The sequence below is a fragment of the Manis javanica genome, chromosome 7 (genome assembly GCF_040802235.1).
Source record: "Manis javanica isolate MJ-LG chromosome 7, MJ_LKY, whole genome shotgun sequence".
In the NCBI taxonomy this organism is placed as follows: domain Eukaryota; kingdom Metazoa; phylum Chordata; class Mammalia; order Pholidota; family Manidae; genus Manis; species Manis javanica.
The window spans coordinates 94,266,627-94,291,966 of NC_133162.1; the positions used below are offsets into that span (position 1 = coordinate 94,266,627).

General features: G+C 44.9%; 1 protein-coding gene across 4 annotated transcripts in view; it reads left to right on the forward strand.

Annotated features, from left to right (window-relative positions):
* The window catches only part of CLASP1 (cytoplasmic linker associated protein 1), a 310,506-nt gene extending 286,822 nt beyond the window's left edge, over nucleotides 1-23,684 (forward strand). For all 4 annotated transcript variants that reach the window (XM_073241304.1, XM_073241305.1, XM_073241306.1 and 1 more), the window contains 3 exons: nucleotides 3,697-3,903; nucleotides 5,271-5,387; nucleotides 20,632-23,684. In XM_073241304.1, coding sequence (XP_073097405.1) covers nucleotides 3,697-3,903; nucleotides 5,271-5,387; nucleotides 20,632-20,718 — 411 coding nt within the window. In that variant the 3' untranslated portion in view covers nucleotides 20,719-23,684. The remainder of the gene's footprint in view (nucleotides 1-3,696; nucleotides 3,904-5,270; nucleotides 5,388-20,631) is intronic.
* Nucleotides 23,685-25,340: the final 1,656 nt, after the last annotated feature.

Sequence of the window (25,340 nt, forward strand, 5' to 3'; positions counted from 1 at the left end):
TTAAGTTCATGTGCACAACACACAGGGCCAAACAGCACTCTGCTTTCAGGGGACCTGTGTGGGAGAAGCTGTGCTGTGCAGGAGATTGAGTTTGGTAAGGAAAAAAATCACATTGGGTTTCCTTTAAATAGTCTCATTTCTGTGTGTGTAAAGTGGAGTGAGATGCCATAAATGTAATAACTAAGTTAATGTTTGTTGGCGGGGAAGTGCTCCAACTTGCAATAAGTTGCCTGGGAGGCCTAGCCTGCTGCCAGGCGAACCCAGACTCCGTCCTTACTGTAGAGGAGGCAGAAGCAGGGTGGGCTGGCTCTGCATGGCCTTGAGCTGGAGGAATCCCTACAGAACACCAGAGAAGCAGACATCATCCAATTCCCATTCCTGACCAGCCACCTTCCATCCCACCCTGGACAGTTTCAGGAAACTCTGGGGTAGCAGGGTTCCCCTGCCTGCTCCCGTGGCCTCACCCACCACTCCTGGGTATTTGCATCCTCAAGCTGCCCATCTTCCTGGACCACCTCCACCCTGCCCCGCACCATGACAGTGAAGTACACCTCTGAGTCCCAGGCTCTGAGCTCAGTCCCTGACACACAGGAGGGGGTGAGTGCACTCAAAGCACAAACAGAAGGCAGGGGGAATGGTGATGAGAAAAAAATTGCCAAGGTTCTGAAGTTCCTAAGAGCTTTATGAGCTTCTTGAGAGTAGGACATGACTCTTTTAAAATAAAATTACCCCTTAGAGTGCTTTGCACCAAGCCTGACCTTTCACATATATAAGAACAGATAATTCTTAGATATTCTTGACACTGTCTTCTCAGATGTATACAGTATTTGCCCTTGACCAGGCTGATTTGGCCTCCATTTTGGCTCTTGAAAGGATCACTGCATAAGTCTACTATAGGTCCCCACAGGTGTATGCTTTGTGTCTGTGAACACACCAGCCAGCAGATAATAGGAGAGTGACCCTCCTTAATGAGACACCTAGCCTTTGGTCTGTGCCTTAAGGAGATAGCAGGTCCTCCCAGAGAACGTTCAAAGGGCCTCCAAGAAGAAGAAATGTGACATCTAGAATTCAGGAAGGTGGGGCTTTAAACGGAACATATCTTCAGACAGACAGGAGAGTGAATCCAGTCCAGCAGTTGGTGTGGTAAATGCCTAGCCTTGCTTCATACTGTGAGGTCCAAAAGAAATGTTACAACTCCTGCCTACTAGGCCTTTGCAGCCTGTTTGAGAGGAAGAAGTATATACATGGAAAGGTCAGCACGAATGCAAAGCAGTGTACACTTAATGCCAGAAATAGAGAAAAACTCCAGGGGTTGAGAGAAAAAAGAAATTGCTCCTGATCAAGCAGGGAATGGGTGTCAGCCGTGCTAGTTAGGGACAGTGAGTTTTCTAGTTTAGCAGAGGAGAGTTTATGGAAACAATGGGAGACAAGCAGAAATGGTTGATTATTGTAATGATTATACTAATAATATGTATAAGCAGCAGGCCTGGCTAACACCCAAGGAGTCCCTACACTATGCCAAGATTAGGTTCCCCGCCCCTTCTATGAACATCAATATGACGTTCATTGCAGTTTTTCAGTGTAAAAAATCTGAAGATAAAATTACCCAAAATCTTACCATCCTGAGATAACAAATGTTAACATTTTGTACATTTCCTTCCATGTTTTTTAGTGTTAAATGCCAGGTCTGTAGGCATGAACAACCTAAGTGGAATTGCTCCATGAAAAACCCACTGTTTGTTGCATGGTTGGCTCTAAATATGTTGATTTTTAAATGAGATGAACTCAGCTCACTCGTGTCGAAAGATTCTCTCCTTAATATTTGAGAGCAGAGCAGACACATGGACCACTGGGTACACTCAAGGAAGTGAGTACAATTTGTGGGTTAACATAGCCCAGGCTGAATGCACAGCTGAGCTGCATCTTGTCCCTAAGCTGTGTGAGTCCAGAGCTCTGGGCTCTGACCCTGCCTCTCTTGGAGAGAGGACCTGGGGGCTCTGGGAGGCAGGTCCTGCAGCAACCTGAAGCAGCCATGTGTCCACGATAGGGTTCAGGCTGCCTGTCTCTTACTCTCCCTGGCTCATATGGACTGACCATTTAGCCCACTCTTGCCTGAGGCTGGAAGATGCTTTCCAGATGGTCTATATGCTGTTTCCCTTGCAGTCTTTGCTTAAATCACAAGAGCACTGAGATGACTGAAGTCTTGATCTGGTAGCTTGGTCATACTGCTGAGTTAAAGACAGAGTTAAATTTCGCAGAACACAGAGCAGAGAAGAATCTGGGTGGAATGACCAGGGCTGGCAGGAGGGGAAAAGTATTAGATTTTCATTGTATTTTGTAAGAAAATGAATACCTATTTATAGCCTGGTGTTTTCATTTATCATTTACATAATATATGTAGTTCGGTGGCATTAATAAATAACATTTACTGAGTGGCATTTACTATCACTTACTGTCTTGTAGAGCTAACCCTTGGACAACATGGGTTTGAACTGCACAGGTCCACTGATATGTGGGGATTTTTTTTTTCAATAACTATATTGGCAAAATTTTTAGAGATATGTGACAATTTGAAAAATCATTTTCTTTCCTTCTAGCTTTATTGTGAGAATGCAGTATATCATATATATAGCATGTATGTGTTAGCTGTTCCTGTTTTCAGCAGGGCTTCCAGTCAGAAGGAGGCTGTGTGTAGTTAAGTTTTGAGGGAATTACAGTTCTCTGTAGATTTGGACTGCATGGGTGGTCTGTAGCCCACGCTCCTGCACTGTCAGGGTCAACTGTGTACCTTGATACATTTCATCCCATGAACTCAATGAGAGGGCCCACCTTACAGTCGGGAAAACAGGGCTTATTATGGTGAGTGGTATGACCAGGCTTTGCTTCCAGCTAAGTCCTAGGCCTGTCCTCTGTCTTCCTTGCTGGGTTTTACATTTAACACCCACCTCTATTACAGAGAGTCTTTGTGACCCTTCTCTGACCTCTAGAATGTGTGCTTAGGGTCTTCTAGTGTATTTTGATCTTTCGGAGGTCAGAGGCTGCTCCTTTGGCCATGAGGCACCATTCCATGCATTTCCTTAAAAGTACAAGGTGAGATGATGACATGAGTACAGGTTCCTGGGAAAGCAACTTTCCACAGGAATCTCCTCAGAAAACACTCGGGAGCCTTCCCAAATGCTTTCCAATTAGGCATTGCCATGGAAACATCAGTTTTGAAGCCATTCTGATTGTCCTTCCAGGCTTCTCTCTGCTGCACTTGTGGGTATCTCACAGGCCATTGGAAAGCCTAGATAGATTCAGATCCTAACTTTCAAGGTTGAGATTCTCAGTTTCCCATGCATGTGAGACTCTGCAGTGCTTTTAAAACAGCTGGCTGGGCTCCACTCACCCAGTCCCTGATGGAGCAGGTCCAGGAAGGGCCTGAGATGCTGTGCCATCGTGAGGTCTCTGGGATACTGCTTCTGCAGAGGAGGCTGCCCTTGAAGAGCCACTTTCCTAAGGTTTCTGCCAAAATCCCCCATACCTGCCTTCCCAGACCCTACAGTCCTCTTAAAATTACCCTGAAAACTTCTCTGCTTTTACGTTAACAAAATGAGCCAGAGTGCCATGTGGCATTAAGTGAAGTCTATCGTTGGGCCTCCTAAGTTAGGCAGCAGCAGCATTAGGCACGTGGAGCTCACGCCATTGGTGTTTCAGGTGGTGAGGGCTGCTGAGGAGGCCGCATCCACACTAGCCAGCTCCATCCACCCAGAACAGTGCATCAAAGTGCTCTGCCCCATCATCCAGACAGCCGACTACCCCATCAATCTCGCCGCCATCAAGATGCAGACCAAAGTCGTCGAGAGGATCGCCAGGGAGTCCCTGCTGCAGCTCCTTGCCGACATCATCCCAGGCTTGCTGCAGGTAGGCTCTTGCTGGTGGCATGGCCTGGCGCCTGTCTTCACGGGGCTGTGAGGCCTGTAACAGTGGCTGCTTACTGCAAGGTGGTGCAGTGCAGGACTCGGCTCGTTCGCTTTAGCGGGTGGGTGGGAGGAGCCAGGCAGTGACCCATGAGGCAGTGCGGCCTGGACACCTCAGCCTTCTCTCTTTCGTTACCAGTCCATGCTCCCCTGAATAGAGCAGGAAGATTTTCCTGATAGCCCAGAACTGTGGCTCACAGAAGGAACTTCCTGTTCACTACAAATATGTTTTGATCTTTTTTACTGTTGTTCATTCTTTCAGCCAGCCCTTCCTGCGCATCTGTGGGCCCCAGCCCTGGGCAAGGTGGGCCGTGGAATGCAGAATCAGACAATGGCCCTCACTCTTATATACCCAACAAAGGTGTATTAAAACCCTTCTAAGTAGGAGGCATTGAGTTAGTTAGCCTCTGGAACATAAACATTTTCCACTCTTGTGGCACTACTGCAAGGATTGTTCGATCTCCATGAGACAGAATACAGCCGTGCAGACAGTTAAAGATAATGGTGCTATGTGCCGAGTTACTGTGGGTGTACAGGGAGATTTCTGAGATAGAGGTGGAGAGGTGATTTCCAGCTTGGGGTAGTAGAGAGAGTCATTTAGATGGGGAAGGGTAGAGAGAAATCAGCTTCACGTTTAATAAATGCTGCTGTTTGCTGAGCTGGGGAATTGAAATACATACTGTTGAGGACTAGATTATTCCAGGCAGAGGGAAAGACAGAGGCTGAAAAACCCTGAGGGCTGTTTGGAGGACAGCAAGCAGGCCCATTTGGGTGTGGAGTGGGACACATGAGGCTGACAGGCAGACTGAGGCCCAGCTGTAGAAGGATGGTGGGCATCAGGCAATGAGGCTGGGCATTCCCAGCAGTCTTTGGGTGGTTGAGAGGTTCTGTCCACAAGAGTGAGTGACATAGTTCTCATTTCTTTAAAGGCATTTCACACATGAAATTTGCTTTACCACTGGGAGAAAGGGGAAAGAAGCAAGTTATTTTCCTCAATTTCCTGTTCTCATTCCATCTCTCCCAATGTTTTTGGGTGTCACTGCTGTGGCCACTCATCCTGAAGCAGCAGCCGAGGCTCTCACCAGCCTCCTGCTTCTGCACACCAGGAACCACCACACTCATGACACTAGGAAGTTTTGACCTCTCTGGGGTGAAAGCTCCATGAGTTCAGTTGTAGAATTAAGGTGTGTCGTGGTAGTTATTGAAAGTCCAAGGTTGAGCTATGAGGGCAGTTGTGGAAATGATGATATACTGACTGTGAAGCAAATCTTTGATCTCATTTCCTTTTGTGCTTCCTTTCTAACCCGGTAGGGTTATGACAACACTGAAAGTAGTGTGCGTAAGGCCAGCGTGTTTTGTTTAGTGGCAATCTATTCTGTAATTGGAGAAGAGCTGAAACCTCACCTCGCCCAGCTCACAGGAAGCAAGGTATGTATAGTGTTTAGTGTTGCATGGGCTGAGGTGTACACCTGCGCACTGCCAGCTTGTCATAAACACACTTGTCTGCAGCCCTGGACCCCAGACACATTTCTCATAATGTGTGTTTGGGCCTTATTTCTCCAAAAGCATTTTTCTCGAGATGAAACTAACCAACTGTGTAATACAGACACTTTAAGTACAGTGTGGTCTGCTGTAACTTCTAGTTTTGAAATGATAGCTTTCAATGATAGGAATATGACTTTGTTTATTTTTTTCTCACAAAAATACTGAGGAAATTTACCTGAAAGCTTAACATATCACTGAATTGGAACTGTGTGCCTTCTGGACATCAGCAGTACTGATAGCCGGCTCTTACCTTTACTTGCCGAGTTACAGACCTTCTTCTCTGCACTTTGTAGGTGTTGACTCCTTTATTCATGATAACATCCCTGTGGGATAAGGACAGTTATCCCTTATTTAACCTGCCCAAGGACAGGTTACTCCAGAATTGAGGCTTTTTACTCACTAAGCTATCTCTCATGTTCCTTTAAGAGTATTTTCCTAGAATCAGGGACAGAAAATGAAACAAAAGGACTATTGGCTCTTTGAAGATGAGAGTAGCTAGAATGGTTATTGGTTTAAAAATGAACTCTAAAACTGATGAGCCTGCTGGGTAAGAGCAGGTAGAAACTCCCAGGCTCTGGCAGGAGAGGCAAAGGTCGAAGGTGGGGGCATGGATTCCCTGGGCCTTGGAAATCTCCAGCTGTGTAGTGAGGCACCTGTTCCAAGAACTGCCTGTTGGAGTGGAGGTACGTCGGCATGGCAGTGATGGGAATGAAAAACTCCTGGAACTGATAAGGATGAAAAAGCAGAAAGCTACAAGTATCTGACCTTGCTCCTTGTGAGAAGCAGAAATCACATAGAGCTGTTCCTTCCGCATAGCTGATGAGGGCCATGGCCAGATCCCTGCTTCCCCAGAGGTCTGGGCAGAGCTGCTTCTGCCTGCCTTCATCCAGTGCAGGGCCCTCAAGCACTGGTGATGCTTCAGGCCACTCTGGGGTGGTTGGGGGAGCCCCTGTGTGTTTTCGGAAGCTTAGCATCCTTGGCTGCTGCCAAGAGTGCAGTAGCACACCCCAGCCCTCCGTTGTGACAGTCACTGAAGTCCATGCATGGCAAGTAATCCCCTGGGGACAGAATCACCCCTGGTTGAGAGCCACTAGTCCGGAAGGACATACTTCACTCTTCTTGCAGACAGAAATCATGTTGCATGATTGATGTGATGAGGCAGGCATTGATAATGATTTGGGGGCTACTTTACCTGATTGTGTTTCCCATCTGATTGCTGCTTTCCTTCTCTGCTCCTATAAAGGCTCCTCACTGATCCCTTCCCTAACCACAGTCTGAAAAATACTGAGCTGAGAGACAACAGTGTGCAAGGCCAGGAACCCTTTTCCCTGCTTCTACCAGGTATCTGCAGGTGGTTCCTGGCAACACTGGGAATAGAAGACAGTATTCACAAAGGGAATTAGATATATAAAATAGGAAATTCATCCAAAATGAGTGCTAGTCAGGCCTTGGTTTGTGTGGCACTTTGTACTTCCTAACTTGGGGCTGTCCCATTGTCTTGCCAATGGGTTTCAGCCCCAGGCAAGTTTGCTATGGATTCAATGTGACCAAAGAAATTGACAGCAAAACGTTCTTTGTGGTGAAAGGGTTTATTACCTGGCTTGTTCTCCGGTGGTAGGTGGAGCACTAACATCTCTGTCTCCACTCAGAGCACTGGGCCAAGCTCTCTATATAGCACAATAATAGCTTATTGCTTAAAAGTGTGGAAGCAGAAGCCTAGCAACAGGCCAGTTACATCGTCAGGTGGTTTAAGTTCAGTGAGGATCCTGGCCATAGGAACCCCAACTTCCCCACAGTCCACCCCTCCAGGATTCTCGCCTTACAGTCTACACACTTTCAATCTTCCGCAATGGTCCCTGTGCGAGAAAGCTGGAGCACTGTAACCAGATTCCATAATAGCAACAGAGGATAACAACAACTTAGAGATAATAACAAAAATTATAATAATCCTCAAGCCAGAGGAAGTTCCCAATCCACAAAGACTTTTGGGGCGATAAGACACATGTTTTAATGCCACCAACTTAGGCTAATGTTGGCCATCTAGGATGCATGCAAGAGAGTGGTCCTGTGATAGGACTGTAGCAGGAAGGGGGTCCCTTCCAGGTCTAGTGTACCATACTTGTACTCCTTTCCTCGGGGGGTGATTACTGAAGGAGGTGCATGCACTGGCCATAATGGTAAAACAAAATTCCCCAATAAGATGCTCCTACCTTCTGGCCATTCAGGATATACTACTGAGACCTTTGGCGGCCACTCTGCTGTTATTCCAGGAATACACAGAAGGCAAGCTTCCAGGCCTTGTTCCCAAGGTGCCAGAAGAGCCAGCCATTGTTGATCCATGTGTTGAAAGGTCCAAGGCCATGTCCATTCAATGGAGTCTCCGGGGTTCAGTGCAGTTGGTGCTGGCAGCAAGATGTTATTCTGGTGGCCAAATCTCAGTTTCAGTGATTCTTCCTTGGTTTGTACTTGCAGTTGTATAGGGGAGGCAGCCATATGTGTTAACATGTCTACAGGGCTCATGGCTCCCTTTCAGGGTCTCTTGTTCAAATGCTGTAGCACGGTCCATAAGCAGACTGACCATCCACCAACTATTGGTATCTGACTTTAGTCCAGATTTTAACAAGCCATTGTGCCTCTCTGTCATATCTGTTGCGGTAGGATTGTATGGCACATGAAACTTCCATTTGATTCCCAGCTGTCACACTCATTCTTGCAGTGTATGTCCAGTAAAATGGGTGCCCTGATCATTCTCAATTACCTGTGGTCATCCATAGGCAGCAAAGAGACGCTCCAGGCCTCTTTTGGTCATCTGCTGGTCTGCGCAACGGGTAGGAAAAGCAACCAGAAGTCCAGTAGCTGTGTCCACACAAGTGATCGCATACGATATCCTTCTGACACAGGTAGAGGCCCAATATAGTCTATCTGCCACCTGAAGAGGGGTATAGGCCCCTTAGCTGTTGTCCCATGTTATTGTGGAACTCAGTGTAAGTCCCTTTTGGAGCACACGACACACTCCTGCCGGGCTCTACTAACCTCTTTGAAGGTCAAAGGGAAGCCCCACCGAAGGTCTACAGCCCACATTGTCTTTTGTCCCGCATGCAACAAACACTGATATAGCCATTGGGCTACATCAGAGGCAGGCTTTCCTTCTAACCAACGTATCTGGGCCAATTTATCTGTGTCAGCATTTCCTGGGGATGCCAGTGGCAAATGACCTGTCACATGATATACTGTAATTATTTTAGTCTGACCTACAGGCCTATAAGTCTTGCCACAATTCTTGCCCCCAAAGGGGTCAGTGACCAACCAGCCAGTTGTCATGGTACCGGGTTGGAAGCCACAGGGTCAAGCCCCAATAGCCAGCCCAGCTGTCAGTGCAGACAACTATAGGGGAGGGCGCCTGGCTGATCACAAGCCACACAGCCCACAACTCTGCCCATTGCCTGCTCTTCCCCTCACCATCTTCCATCCATATTGTCTCAGTCTTAGGATGGAAAGCTATGGCCCTCCATTTTGAGGGCTGTCCACGGCTGGAGCCATGTGTGTACCATTCATCTTCGAGTATAGGGGCTCTTCCCTCTCGATAGGGACTCTCTGCTACTAATGGTTCAAAACCAAGTTCTTCCTGCTTTTCACTAATATATGTCACCGGCCACAACAAGTGTTGGAGTTCTTCACTCAAAGGGCTACTAGAGAGAGCACTATGCTGCTGTAGGTAAGCAACCCACTTGGCTAGTGTGGGTGTTTGTGCCACACCACTCCTTGGCTTTTGGGTCCAATCTCATACCCACCCCAGGATGGGATAGGTGGTTATCACCTTTATTGGGGCCATTCCAGTGAAGGGTTCTGTAGCCAGCAAGGCGTGATATATGGCAGCCAGTTGTTTTTCTTTCAAAGTGTATTGTACCTCTGCCCCTTTCCAGAGTTGTGGCCAGAATCCAACAGGTTGGCAAGTTCATTCAAGCTGCTGCCAGAGACCCCAGCCATAACCATCTTCAGTCACATGAACGTCCAACTCACAGGGCCTTGATGGATCTATCACACTCAAGGCCTGCTTGGCCTTGACTGGCCATTTTGCTGTAGTAAAGGCAGATGCACATGTCTCATCCTAGTCCCACTTGATGCCCTTTCATACCGACCAGTATAAGGGCTTCAGAATTTGTGCCAAGTGCAGGATAAACACTCTCCAGTACCCTAGAAAATCCAGAAACCCCTGTAGCAATGCTACAGCTGTGGGGGTAGGAAAGGCCTGGACTTTGTCTATAACTGCTTCTGGTATCACACTGGTCTTACCTGACCAGACAAACCCCAGTTATTTGACAGACAAACCAGGTCCCTGAACCTTGGTGCTGTTCACAGCCCATCCTTTCTCCTGTAAATGTTGCAGCAGTCTAGGTGCTACACCTTCTAGATCTGAAAGAGAATCCGAAGTGAGCATGACATCATCAATATAATGGTACAGCTCCACCGTTGGTGGTTTCTCCCATGTAGCCAACTCCTGGGCTACAAGTCCATGACAGGTGGTGGGGCTGTGGAGGTATCCCTGTGGGAGGATGGAAAAGTCCATTGCCATCCTTCCCACATGAAGGCAAAGTGTTCCTGACTTTCCTGCTCAATGTCAATGGAAAAGAAGGCATTAGCAAGATATACCACATAATGGTATGTTCCTAGTTCATGGCTGAGGGTGTCCATCAGGCCTGCAATATAGGGGACAGCAGCATGCATAGGAGGGTTTAACCTTATTCAGTTCTCTGTAATCCACAGTCATAAGCCAGGAGCCATCTGGCTTTTGGGGAATTGAAAGGACTATGGGTGAGCTTTATAATACGCACCTTTTCCAGCTCTTGGAGAGTTTCTCCAGTATCTTTATGCCCTCCAGGCAGTTTGTATTGTTTGGTATTAGTCACCCACCAAGGCACAGGCAAAGCTATGGGCGGGTGCCTAGCATGTCCCCTCAGAACTGCTTTCACCACATGTATTCTCAGTCTGAACTCACCTGCAGTGGTCTGCAGCCATAGACCCTGTAGGATATCAATCCCCAAAATATACTCAGGGATAGGAGATATATACACGGTATACTCTTTTGGGGGTAGATGCCCTATTCCCAAAGGAATTTGGGCTTTTTTCACTCTGATAGCCTTCCCCCAAATATCCATCTATGATAGTGGTGGTCCCGGGGAACCGCTCAGGGTTACTATGAATCAATGAACATTCAGCCTCCGTGTCCACCAGAGCCAGGACACGTTGTATGTTCACTGGGGACCAAGGGATAGGTGTTTCAACATGTGGCCTCTGGACCTCCCTTGGTCCCTCAGTCAAATATCTTGACCTTCCCTCAGTCAAACCGTGTTCCCCAATCACCGTCCTGTGTGGACTCAAGTGAGGTTGGCTCACTGTCCAACAGGAAGTCTTGCAAACACACAGGCCAGACTTGTGGCTCTGTCTCTGACCTCTGCCTCTTAGGTCTTAATGGCTGGAACTGCTGCTCTGGTTTCAGCTGTTGCCATACCTCTAGTAAGATCCTGTTTGACTTCCCATCTAATTTCCTTCCATCTACTCCTGCCTGTATTAAATCAACCCACATCTGGGTCCTCATAACCTTCATGGGGCCCTGTAAATTCTTGTGAGTAACAGGTCTTATTTCTTTCTGGATTCTTGTTGCTTCAGCCTCTCCTAAGTCTGCTACTGTACATGTCACCTCGCTTTTGGGCTGCCCTAAGTGAGGGGAAAGAATGGCCTCTAGAGACCCAAAGAGGGATGAAGGAGCCATTTAAAGTACAATATTTCTCTTCCCAAAACTTCCCAAAAACTCTCTTCATCTGGGCCTAATTGTCTGGACTATACATGGCATTATGCCTAGCTCTCATAGCACCTGTTGGAGTTCAGCATATGTCTGCCATCTAACAGGAAAGTATGCTGGATCACCTGGATTGGGCCACACAGCATGAAGTGCAGCCATAAGCCAATCGAGGAGGGAGTGACTCCCTGGGATCTGATGTGCATTTTGTTATCGCTGCCTCAAGGCAGGCTGCACTGTCAGGGAAGACAGCTTTCCCATCTCTGATCCCGACAGAACAATTCCATCCACTGTGTCCCACAGACACAGGAGCCAAGCTGATATTAACTCCAAGGGCTTCTGCCTAAACTGGGAGCCCAAATCCACCAGCTCAGCCTGAGTATAGGGGTGGACAATAGCATGCTCCACGACTTGGGGAGGGCGCTGCCTCTCTCCTTGGGGAACTTTCAGCTGCTGGGTCTTTATTTTCTTTGCAACCACTGAGTGTGCTTTCAATACAGGAAGGGGCCTGTGCCTCCGGCACCACCCATTCATTCTTCCCCAGCTCCTCCATTTCTGGGGCTGATGGCACCTTTCTCTCCTCTCCCATGAGTGCCTCCTCTGCTACAACCTTTATTTTTTTCTTCTGTGCCTCGCAGCAATGCTACCTCAGTATTCAGAAGGTCTCTTACCTCCAGCTCAATGTTTCACAGCTGACATTCTCGTACCACTTCCGCCTGTGCTTCCCTCAGGAGTTTGTCTTTTTCCTTGATGGGCTCTTCCTCCTTCAGAACACCTGGCAGCGCTGCCGTCTCGTCTCCTGGTGCTCTTGTGCTGCATCCTCCCACATCAAGGCCATCTCCTTCCTCAGGGAATCCACAGAAGTTTGCAGCTCGTGCCGCCATTTCTTGGGTTTCCTCTGTAGACTTTTTAATACTGTGAGAAGCAGCCAACCCACAGTCCCCGCTGCCTCACGGGTACTCTGCTTTTCAAAGGATCTGCTTACTATACGAAGGGCCACCTCTATTGCCTCAGGTGTCACCTCGACTTGCCTCCAGTCCTGGGGTGGGGCCCAGTCCTCTAGGAGGCAAGCCACCTCATGCCACATACCCATTGGGGGATGATCCACTGTCTCCCCATTCACAGGGGCAGCCCGCTGAATTACCCCTCCCATAAGGGCAGCCTGTCTTTTTTCTTGGTCAACAATGAACCCTGCCAACTTTTGCCAGTTGTCTTGCCAATGGGTTTCAGCCCTGGGCAAGTTCGCTATGGATTCAGTGTGACCAAAGAAATCAACAGCAAAATATTCTTTGGGGTGAAAGGGTTTATTCACCAGCTTGTTCTCTGGCAGTAGGTCGAGCACTAGCATATCTGCCTCCGCTCAGAGCGCTGGCCGAGCTCTCTATATAACACAATAATGGCTATTGCCTAAAGGTGTGGAAGCAGTACCTAGCAACAGGCCAGTTACATCATCATGTGGTTTAAATTCAGTGAGGATACTGGCCATAGGAACTGCAACTTCCCCACACCAACTTTATTTACATGGTGGCAAGTCAGTCACTAGAATCCCATCGCTCTGAGCAAGTTTGCATGTAGCAGACCAGTCTGGGCCTCTGGGCCTCTCTGCCTGCACAGCTGTCCTTGGCACTGCCACCACTCTAGCCTCTGCTCTGTTCTACTGCAGTCTTGCAGCCATGCCACTGTGTCGCCCAGGGCACTGGGCAGGGCTCTTTGGTATAGAGTCAATAACAATGTATTGCCCACACTCGTGTAGTGAGCTAGCCAACCAGGGCCAGGTGAGAATCCTTCATTTTATCCACATCCATTCTCTCACTTGGCCTCTCTAAGCCTGTAGGCATTTTATCCCTGCTGCTGTCCCTTCCCCAGTTCTGACTTCAGTCAGTTAAGAAGGCTAAGGTAGGCTGGCTTAACGCCTGTCTGCTTTGGTGGCCCATGTCATCCAGCCATGACAGCTTTTAGAGGTGTTAACTCTGGGATGTTATTTTGAACTTTGTCGATTCATGTATACATCTCCTAAAACAACTCAATGCTCCCCCCACCCCAAAATGAATACCTCACTGTCTTGCCAATGGGTTTCGGCCCCAGCAAGTTCACTATGAATTCAGTGTGACCAAAGAAATTGATGGCAAAACGTTCTTGGGGTGAAAGGGTTATACCCAACGTTATTTCCAGGTGGCAGGTCATTCACTAGAATCCCATTCACTCAGAGCAAGTCTGCTTGCAGCAAGCCAGTCTCTGCCTCTGGGCCCCTTTGTCCCCACAGCTGTCCTCTGGGCCCTTCTGTCCTCACAGCTGTCCTCTGGGCCACTCCATCCACACAGCCGTCCCACACAGCCGTCCTCCAGGCCTCTCTGCACAGTCATCCCACACAGCCATCCTCTGGGCTTCTGTCCTTGGTGCTGCCACCACTCCAGCCTCTGGTCTGCTCTCCTGCAGCCTTGCAGCCCTGCCACTGTGTCATGCCCTGAGCACTGGAGCAGAGCTCTTTATAAAAAGTCAACAGCCATGTATTGCCCACAGGTGTGCAGTGAGCTAGTCAACCAGGGCCAGGTGAGAATCCTGGCCAAAGGAACTCATTTTATCAACACTCAAACAGAATATTGTGCTGAGTCAGCCTCAGTTTCCTAGACTAGAAAAAAGGAGAATCAAGCCTTGGCTTCCTCTCTGTCTTTGTGAGCAGGCCTATCAGAATAGTCATCCACTATTTAAGTGGTGTAATAAATGCATCCCAGGCTGTGGAGAAGCCCCTGGCCAAGGGCAAGGAAGAAACCGTGTGTGCCATCTGGAAAGGTGTCCCATTGCCATGGCAGCAAAACTGCCTTTGGAGTCAGACACCCACTTTCCAGTCTCTCCCCCTGGCTTACTAGTTGTATGACCTTGAGCCAGCTTTCTTTGCTTTTTCTCAGGTTTTTTTTTTTGTGTGTGGCAAAATAGACATAACATATAATTTACCGTCTTAACCATTTTTGAGTGTACAGTTCACTGGCATGAAGCACATTCATATTGTCATGCAACCATCACCATCTTCCATCTCCAGAATTCTGTTTCATCTTAGAGAACTAAAACCCTATACCCATTAAATACTAACTCCCAATTCTCCATTCCCCCAGAAGCCTAGCCCCTGGCCACCACCGTTCTTTCTGTCTCTATGAATTTGACTACTCAGGTGCTTCATAAAATCATACAGTATCTTTTTGTGACAGGCTTTGTTTACTTTGCATAATGAGGTTTATCCATGTTGGAGTGACAGGATTACCTTCCTTTTAAAGACTGAATAACATCCTATTGTACGTATATAACACATTTTGCTTCATTTCTTGGTAATGGGCACTTAGGTTATTTCTACCTTTTGGCTATTGTGAATAACACTGCTATGAACATGTATGTACAAATATCTTTTTGAGACCCTACCTTCAATTCTTTAAGGTAGACTTAATTGAGGTACTCCTCAATTCAGGAGTACAAGTGCTGGATCACAAGATAACTACCAAATTGTTTTTCCACAGCTATACCATTTTACATTCCCATCAGCAGTACACAAGGGCTCCAGTTTCTCCACATTCTAGCCAACATTTATTTTCTCATTTGATGGTAGCCATCTTAATGGCTGGTGTGAGGTGGCGTCATGACTTTGCATTTGCCTAAGTGATTGGTGATGCTGAACATCTTTTCATAGGCTTGTTTGACAGTTGTATGTCTTTGGAGAAATGTCTGTTCAAGTCCATTGCCCATTTTTGAATCAGCTTGTTTGGGTTTTTTTATTTTGTTTTCTTGAGTTTTAGAAGTTCTCTCTACATTCTGGTTGGTTATTTATCTCTCTGATGCATAAAGATTTTCAATTTTCATGAATTCCAATTTGTCTATTTCTGTTCTTGTTACCTGTGCTTTTGGTATCATATCCAAGAAATTATTGCCAAATCCAGTGTTATGAAGCTTATGCCCTCTGTTTTCTTCTAAGATTTTCATAAATTTAGCTCTTACATAGAGGTCTCTGATACATTATGAGTTAGTTTTTGTGTATAGTTTTAGGTAGGAGTCTAGCTTCATTCTTTTTGTGTGGACATTGAGTTTTCCCAGCACCATTTGTTGAAGACTGCCCTTTTCCACATTGCTGGATCTTGGTATCCTTGTCAAAAAATCATTTGACTACATATATGAAGATTTATTTCTGAGCTCTCTATTCCATTGGTCTATGTATCTGACTTTATGCCAGTATCACATTGTTTTGATAGCTGTATCTTTATAGTAAGTTTTGAAATCAGAAGTGTGAGTCCTCTAGCTTTGTTCTTTTTTGAGATCACTTGAGGTTCCTTATGGTCTTAAGATTGATTTTTCTGTTTCTGTAAAGAAGCTCATTGAGATTTTGATAGGGATTTCTGTGAATCTGTAGATTGCTTTGGGTAGTTTTGAGATCTTAATGATATTAAGTCTTCCACCCCATGAACATGGGATGTCTTTTCACATATCTGTCTCTTTAAATTCTTTCATTAGCATTTTGTAGTTTTCATTGTATAAGTCTTTCATTTCCTTGGTTGTTCCTAAGTATTTTATTCTTTTTGATGATATTGTAAATGGAATTGTTTTCTTCCTTTACTGACTGTTCATTGTTAGTGTATAAAAATGCAGCTGATTTTTTATCAGTGATTTTGTTGATTTGCCAAATCCTGTTGATTTGCTGAATGTATTTGTCTTAACAGTTTTTTGTGGAACTTTTAGCGTTTTCTACATAAGAAGTCATATCATCTATGAAATAAGATAATTTTACTTCTACCTTTCCATTGTGGATACCATTTAGTTCTTTTTCTTGCCTAATTGCTCTGGCTGGAACTTCTAGTACTGTATTGAATAGAGGTGGTGAAAGCAGGCATCCTTGCCTTGTTCCTTTTACTAGAAAAAAAGCTTTCAGTTTTTCACCATTGAGTGTACTGTTTGCTATGAGCTTTCATACTTAGCTTTTCATATTTTGAGGCAGTGTCCTTCTATTCCTTGTTTGTTGAATATTTTTATTGTAATGGTATTGAATTTTGTCAAATACTTTTTCTGTGTCAGTTGAGATTATCATGTAGTTTTTTTTTTTCCTTTCATTCTGTTAATGTGATATGTTATAGTGATTGATTTTCATACATTGAACCACTCTTGAATTTCAGGAATAAATCCCACTTGGTCATGGTATGTAATCTTTTTAATATGCTGTTGAATTCAGTTTGCTAGTCTTAAGGATTTTTGCATCTGTGTTCATAAAGGGTATTGACCTGTAGTTTTCGTTTCTTGTAATGCCTTCATCTGGCTTTGGTATCAAGACAGTGCTGACTTTATAGCATGAGTTTGAAAATGTTCTTTGCTCTTCAATTTTCTGGAAAAGTTTGAGAAGGACTACTGGTCTTTATAAATATTTGGTAGAATTCACCAGTGAAACCATAAAGTCCAAGGATTTTTTTTTCCAAGAGATTTTTGATTACTGATGTAGTCCCCTTACTAGTTTCTTCATATTTTCTCTTCATGACTCAATCTTGGTAGGTTTTGTTTTTCAGAGTTTTTCCATTTCACCTAGGTTATCTAATTTGTTGGTGTACATTTATTCATAGTATTCTCTTGTAATCTTTTTATTTCTGTAGAATCAGTAGTAATATCCCCACATTCATTTCTGATTTTAGTTATTTGACTCTTCTAGGATTTTTTTGTTAACTTAGCTAAAGACTGTCAATTTTAATGATCTTTTCAAAGAACCAACTTTTTGTTGCATTAATTTTCTGGTTTTCTATTTCATTTATCTCTGCTCTAAATTCTTTACTATTTCTTTCCTTCTGCTAGCTTTGGGTTTATTTTATTTATTTATTTTTTAGTCTTGAAGATAATAAAGTTAGGTTCTTGATGTGGGGTTTTTCTTCTCTTTCAATGTGTTCACAGTTATGAATTTCCCTCTTTGCACTGCTTTTGCTGCATCCTACAAGTTTTGGTATGTTGTATTTTCATTTGTCTCAAGATATTTTTTAATTTCCCTTGTGATTTCTTCTTTGAGCCGTTGGTTGTTACAAGAATGTGTTCAGTTTCCACAAATTCATGATCAGTTTTCTCTCTGTTACCAATTTTTAACTTCATCTGGCTATGATCAGCAAATATACTTTATACGGTACATCTTTAAATTTCTTGCAACTTAGTTTGTAACCTAACATGTAGCCTATTCTGCAACATGCTCTATGTGCACTAGAAGAATGTATATTCTGTTGTTGTTCAGTAGTGTTCTGTATGTACCTGTTAGATCTAGTTGGTTTACTGTGTTTGGAGCTTCAGTTTTCTTACTTCTTTCTTGTGTATCTATCCATTATTGAGAGTGGGATATTGAAATTTACAAATATTATTACAACTGTTTCTCCCTTCAGTTCTGTCAATTCTTCTTCATTTATTTTGATGTCATCTTATTAGATGCATAAATATTTGTTATAATCATTACATGTTCTATATTGACTTTTTATTAATATATAGTGTCCTTTATCTTATAAACTTTTTAAATTAAAATCTGTTTCATCTGATACCAGTATAGCTCCCCCTGCACCAGTGGTTACTGTTTGCATGGAGTATCTTCCATTCTTTGAATTTCAGATCTAAAGTGAGTCTTTTGTAGATGGCATATACTTGAATTGTTTTGTTTTTTGTTTTGTTTTAATCTGTTATGCCACTCTCCGTCTGTTGATTGGAAAGTTTAGCCATTTTCATTTGAAGTAGTTACTGATGAAGTGAGACTCCTGTCATTTCATTGTTTTCTATTTGCCTTATAGCTTTTTTGTCCCTCATTTTCTACATTACCATCTTCTTTTGTGTTTGTTGCCTTTGTATTGAAATGTTTTGATTTCCTTCTCATTGCCTCTTGTGTATATTGCAACTGTTCCTTTGTGATTGCTGTGGGAGTTAGATTACATTTGTGATATCCCAAAGTCATAACACTCTAATTTGAAATTATACCAGCTTACTGAGCAAGCTTTTTGAACCCCAGCTTTTTCATTTGTACAATATGAGAACCTGTTCTACCTACCTTAAAGGTTTTTTGTGAGGCTGAAACATGATAATCAGTGTTAAAGCTCCTTGTAAACAGTTGAACACATACACATTAACTATTATCATTATGTCCTCTTGTACTTGCAATTCCATTCTAGACTTGTAGCTGCATGCTTTAGCAGTTTTGAGTTGCAAGTAAGTATAGCAGTGTTTAACAACTCATTTTTAGCCAGACTGTCATAGAAATATAACAAGCCTATCTTCTGGATAATATTTTTTCCTCTTTAAAAACTCTTTGATACAGCAAGTATGTTTCAGAAACCTGCTGTCTTCAGTACACTCTGCTAAGGCATGTGAGAAAAGTATAAACCAGTCCTGCCTGCAGCAGCATAAAATCCATTTAGGGACAGGACCAGCACATGAGGAAACTTCTACAGCAGCCCAGGAGTGACCAGCATGTAGTAGACACAGTGGGACAGCCTCCAATTACTTGATCATGGGCCCATGGAGCAGGATAAAAGGGAGAGATATCTTAGAGGAAGTGGGGCTAAACTAGACTGGACATGGCAAATTGGAGGTGAGCTGCACAGGGAAACAGGAGCAAACTGTACAAAGGAACAGCATGAACAACTTGGGTAGGAATGGAGAGGGGTGCTCAGGGGATACATTTCTGAATAAGGAGCTGCAGAAGGCACATTGAAGTATACTCATTGTTCTTCATTTTGGAGACAGGGAAATTGAGGTTCAGAAAATGTTTCACCTGAGGTCACATATCTAGTTAGTGGTACAGTTGGTTCTGGAACTCTGCTGCATCTGTTGAGCCACAGGCCAGTGCTTTGTCTAAAATACCAGGGTTTCCCTTGGAACCTGGTTAGCCCTGGATGAATCACAGTGAGCCTTAGAACATTAAAATCCTTATGTAAAAGGATGATATTTTCATCATAGCACTGACGATTCTGTAAGAAGTTTTGAGACTTTCAAAGGTGAGGAATGAAAACCAAGCTGCCCCATGGTGCACATTAACATGGTGTGCCCTGCTGCAGTTGGTGAGGTAAGGCCTGCACTGCAGACCCCGGCATGGGGAGGCCCCATGCTGGGTTGCCAAGTGAAAGTGACCAGTAGCAGAGTGCTGCTGCAGGCCCTGTTGTGGAGAAACACCCCACCACTGTATTTCAGTCTCTACATGTATATGATGGCCCTTTTGTGGGGGTAGTTAGGGAGACTTAGCCTCTGTGAGGAGCTCTAGGTGGTTGCCCTTCCTGTGCCCACTGGTCATCAGAATGCCCTGCTTACTTCTGCACCACACATACCACCTGATGGGTTCCAGGGACCAGCCTCTTCTTGCCTGGCTGGCTTACAATTGTGTCAGCCTCACAGCCTGTTTACAAGGCAGGTAAAGAGCTCTGCACGTTAACTGTTTCATTGTTCCCTTAATCTTACAAGTTGTGTGTTACATGGATTTTTATGGAGATTCTGTGTCTGCATACGTCTCTTTGTTTTATTCTTAATACAATCAGGCAAGTTGTCAACATACTGACTTTATGGCATCCCAACACATATTTTAAGAACGTACTATGTTATGTGCTCTTCTCTGTATTTTGAGGGTGTGAGGGGGCTTAAGTTAAAAAATCAAATGAGGTCTCAGAGAGGAAAACCCTCTCAGTGTGAAGCACTGTCAGCAGGGTATGTCAGTGTAATGCAGAACCAGAGAGCTCTGATATGCTGGAGGAGCGAGCAGGTCCACCACTAACCTGCATGAGGCAGCGTAAGCTGATTCACAGTGGGAGTGGAGTGCGCAGGCATTGAAAGGAAGGAGGAAGCGCATTCAGATGAACAGATAGGGAGGCTGAGGAGGCAGCCTTCAAGATTGGTCTCAGATGCACCCATGTTTCCATAGACAGAAATGGTGGACAGAGGTGTGCTTTATGGAAGGAGCAGCATCAGCAAAAATGTGAAGGTTAGAAAACTTGACCTCTAACCTTGGCTCAACTACTTTATCCCTGTGGAGCACGGCCTCTCATCCTCCTTTTCCCATCAGCTTGGACGAGCCGTCGCCTGCAACCACCCCTCAATATACATTTCTCAGGAGCCCTTGTGGCCCACCTAGTCATACTTCCATTCTCTTGGTCATAACCCATTACCTTTCCGTGTCCTCCAGACACTGACCTCCTCCTTGCAGCTGTGTCCCTAGCACCTGGCAGTGAATGTTTGTATAATGAATTTCTCAATTAAGGGACATGCTGTTTTCTTATTGTCACCTGAGGGGTTTTTTGGTCCTATTTTCCACTTTCTACTTGCTTTTCCTACTGCTAATCCATTTGTATCTTCTCTTTCCAGATGAAGTTACTAAACCTATATATAAAGAGGGCCCAAACCACGAACAGCAACAGCAGCTCATCCTCCGACGTCTCCACACACAGCTAATGGCACCGCCAAGGTGTCTTCGTGTAGCCCTGGAAGCAGATGGTGGTGCCTCTCAGAGACCTCCTCCTTCCTCTCCCCTTCATCAGCTGCCCAGTCAGTACAAGGAGGCCCACAAATATTTATTACAATCAGTATTTTGGTCCCTTCCAGCTTTTGTGTAGAATCTTACTGTTATTGAATGTAAAGGAAGCAAGGCCTGTATTGTAGTCTTCACATGAAACAAAATGAATAAGAACAGAGCCATACTTAGCACATCTCACACAGCCTGCTGCAGCCATTAGCCATGTGTGTGAGGTGCGATTCCGGAAAATCAGAGCTCTCTCGCCGGTACTCATTAGCAAGTAGCATTTTCTCTTCAGTTAATGACCGATTTGAAGAGGGTGTGTTAATTTGTGTCTGTTTTTCATCTTAGCTTACTTTCCTAAGGATCTGGCCTGTGGGGCAGACTCCAGTTCCTTCCCAACTGATACCATGAAAGGGTTGTACATTCTCTAAGTTGTATTTTGAGCCCACTAAGAATGTGAATCCGATCTTGGCAGGAAATGGAGAAAAGCCTGAAGACAGTCTCTTAACAAACACGTGGAGTTTTGCTTTAATATTTAGACTGAGGGCTAACTGCTCTCACTTTTAGTTTAGAAGGGCACCCTCCATGTCTCCTTCCAGGACAGGCTTCCAGCCCCTCTGAACAACTCCACTGATGTTATCCCCACCCCAGAGCTGCCACTTAAAAGAATTCTTCAAGTTTAATAAATACAAACACAAAAGTCAAAATAGATTGATAGCATCACTTAGTAGATGCCTAAAATGGCATTTCATGAAGCATAGAAGATACAGAGCAGTCTAACTACTCAGATCTCGGGGAGACACTGCTTTAGCAAGGCCCCTTCCGCCCCAGCTCATGGTGATCAGACGGGGCACCACCTTTTCCCCTCCTCCCCCCTTTGCCTAAGCTGCTCAGCTCTCAGTGTTCTCATCAGTCTGGTAAATGGCAACCCTACCATCCCAGTTTCGGCTTTTAAGATCAAAGAAAAGTCTAGAGAGAGCCAGTATCAGGATCATTTTTTATTAATTTTGTAGACTGAAGTACTTCCTTCATCACCTGTTGAAATAGTCCTTGTTTGAGTAAAAAGTTATTACGGTGAGTGGCAAATTGCAGAAAAAGAGGATTTGAAACATAGTTTTAGAGTTTGTTTCCTTTTTTTCAATGAGAAATTACCTGAGAAACTACCCCTTTAAAAAATTTATTAAGGGCTTGATTACTCCAATAAGAGTAAGTAGATTTGGAGTCTGGTTAACTAAGTTTTGAGTAAAATTCTTAAAGCCAAATGGAAAATACAATAAGAAACTGCTTACTGTGCTGTTTTAGATTCTTTAAATTGAGCTGATTTTTCCGCAAGGAAATGCCTATTCTGATGTTAATTTTTAATGAGATGTTTGTTCCCATGCAAAGGCCCTACTGCTGCTCCCTGAAAAGCAGAGACTGTGTGGTTCTTCCCACTGATCTCCACAGACTCCCTCTTCTTTGACCCTGCAGCTTTTTGATGTTGGAAGTTGTAAAAAAAAATATATAGAAAACATAACTTTCCTTCAGAATTTATTTTAGATACTTCGTTTGGAAATAGGCACTGAAAATGAAGGTCCAGGAACAGTGAGGCCAGGGTGCCTTCACTGAGGGAGGTGTGTGCTTGTGTGCATGTCCCGCCAGGGTAGGAGTATCTTGCACATGTAGGAAGTACCTCGTTGCTGCTGTTAGGGGAACTTCAGGGGTGCATTTTAAGTTGTTAAATATTATTGACTTATTTTTAGCTCAAAACATAGCAGAACCAGGCCTTACTTTTGTTGATAGGTACCATTTGTTTGTTAATGTTTCACTAATGGGATTTCCTTTTTACTCTGTACAAATGAATCAGAGCACCTTCGGATTACTCCTGTGTTGTATAAGCGTGCACTCTGGCTAGGTTATTGATGAGTTCTTTTATGCCTAATGCATTTAAAAAGGCCTCCCTTCTTCAACTCGTTGACTCACCGTCTCCATGATCTGTAGTTGGGAAGAACCTTGACCATTGCCAGATACCCTCATAGTACTCACAGAGGGCTAGCCTTGAAGGTCATTCGCCTGGCCTTCAACCTCCTGACTTAGAGATACAATCACTCACAGGTCTGTTGGCCTCAATCAGAACTGCTGCCTGCTGCCTCCACCTCCCTGCAGGGCTCCTGTCTGGATGAAACACCACAAAAGAGCAAAGCAACCAAAACTGTTTGCTTCCCTGTGCACCTGATGGTCCAGGGCACCCAAAATTCACCCGACCCCATGGACAAGGTGGGACAGCTGCTCCCACTTACCCTCAAGCTACTGCCATCTCTGTTGAAGCCCCCATGCATCCCACAGGTGTAGGCCAAGATGCGGCTCCCTGCAAGAGCACTAGTGCACTAGTGCACTAGTGTGCTTCTCCGGACCCAGTGCCCGCAGCCTGCCCTGGGGCTGCCTTTCTCTGGCTCATCCTTAGCTTCTCATACCCTGTGCAGGTAATGCAACTGATTTCTATCTCATGCATCTTTTTCTTTCCCTGCCACCCTTTATTTATCAAGCATAATATTACACATCAAAGAACAGCAAATAAGAACTTGTAGAATCCCACCAGGACTTTGCTAACAGTGATGTTTGGAGATAACAAACAAAATGCTCTGAAAAATATTGGCTACCAAAATAGTTCTGTCAGCACTGTGTTTGCATGGACCCCACATCCCCAGGTTGGATTTTTGTTTTTTGTTTTTGTTTTTTTTGGGATTTTTCATGTCACATCCATATCTGTATTTATATCTCATTTGTTTCACTTTCAAGTGTATCATGGCAAATGTACAGACTTTTTTTGTTAATAATGTGCTAGGATTTGCTAAAAAAGAAAACACAAAAAAAGTCCTTTTGAGTTTGCCCTAGAATAAATGAAACAATTCATCTTCTTGCATCAGAACAGTCTTTTTTGTCACCACACCCCATAGATAGGCTGTCACATCTCCCTAGCATCAGCACACGGCCACATTTATAAAAACCCTAAGGCGTCCACATTGAGGAGGAGCACTGTCTCCTCATGAAATAATCAGGGCTAGGGAAGTGTCCTGGCCTGGGTGCCCCCAGGAGCTGCTGCTGCTCAGTGTGCAGTGGAAAGGTTGGGAGTAACGATTCCTAATATGCTGTAGTAGCAAGGGACCACCCTTGTCTGAGCAGTGAGAACATTGTCTTCGAGGAATTCTGAGAATGACCTGATAGCTAAGAGTAGACAGGTCAGTCGGACCTAGGGGATGGCTCTGGAGCGTGTGCTTAGGAGGAACCTGTGCATAGCACCAAGGACACAAACCCACTGCTTTGAAGCCTTACCTGTATTTAAATGGGATTTTTTTTTTTAGTTTTCCATCATGTTCCATGATGTATCTCAAATATCACTGCCCTGTGACTGTGAGCCCCTTCCCCCTGTGGCCCACCATCTCCTACCCAATTGACATGCCCCCTCCTTGGGCAAGTCACATAACTTCCTGCCTTGGACTTTACATGTGTAAACTGGAATGAAAAGAACCTCAGGGAGGTGCTGTGAGAATTAATTGAGATGATGTAGGTAAAGCCCCTGCCCTTCCTCATGCCTGTGGAGTGGGAAACGGGAAGGTGAGGTCAGCCCCAAGCCTGCATGTAGTCAGCATGTTACTCATTAGCAAGTGTGGGAAACCCCCAGCGATGGACCATGTGCAAACAGGCAGGCAGCACAGCTTTCTATATTTGGATCTGTAACCCCTGGTACCATTGCCCTTCCTTATTCCAGGGCAGCCAAGAAGTCCTTACCATCTTGAAGAGGGTCCCAGGCTGTGGTTGTGGGGGTAGGCAGAAGAGAGGCCCACTGAGATCAGCATTTCTTGGCTTTGGGAATCTGAATGGGCTTTTCTCCAGAAAAATTGCACATTTTCATTCAGTTTTGCACTCAGAGAAGCTTCTGGGATCCCAGGAAGCTATGCAGGGTTTCTAGGGTGAAAAACTGACTTAATGACCACTGCTTTTGATGTTCTTGGATCATTAATGAAGACAGGAAAGGGTGGTTGATGGACATTAATACCATTTGTGAGGCACTTAGACTTTTGAAAAATTCTCATCTGTGGCATCTTACTGATTTTACACCAATCCTGAGATGCAGACAAGGGACCTGCTATCTTGGGCAAACTGGATACATGGTCCCTTGGGCAGAAAGCTCCCTGCTTGGGGGAAGGCTCTCTCTGCAGAGCCTTAGCCCAAACTCTACCTGGCCTTTCCATTTCCTCCAGTATTTATTAACTCATACTAAAGTGGCTCCAGGCAAGAACGGACAAAGGTCATGTGAATGGGCATCTAATTCCACATTATGTATTTAAAAACATTAAAATGCTTCCACACCAGTGCCCTCAGACATGAGGCCTGCTGCCAGCACTGAGGCTTAGAAGGTTGACTTGGGCTCTGGAGGGATAGCATTCCTGGGTAAAGACCCAGCAGTTCTGGGATGCCCCTGCCACCCCCACAGCAGGGTTTGGGCTGTGTGCCTCCACAGCCACCTCTGCCTCGGGGGCGGGGTGGGGGTGCTTGGAAGACTCCCTGGTGTCTCCAA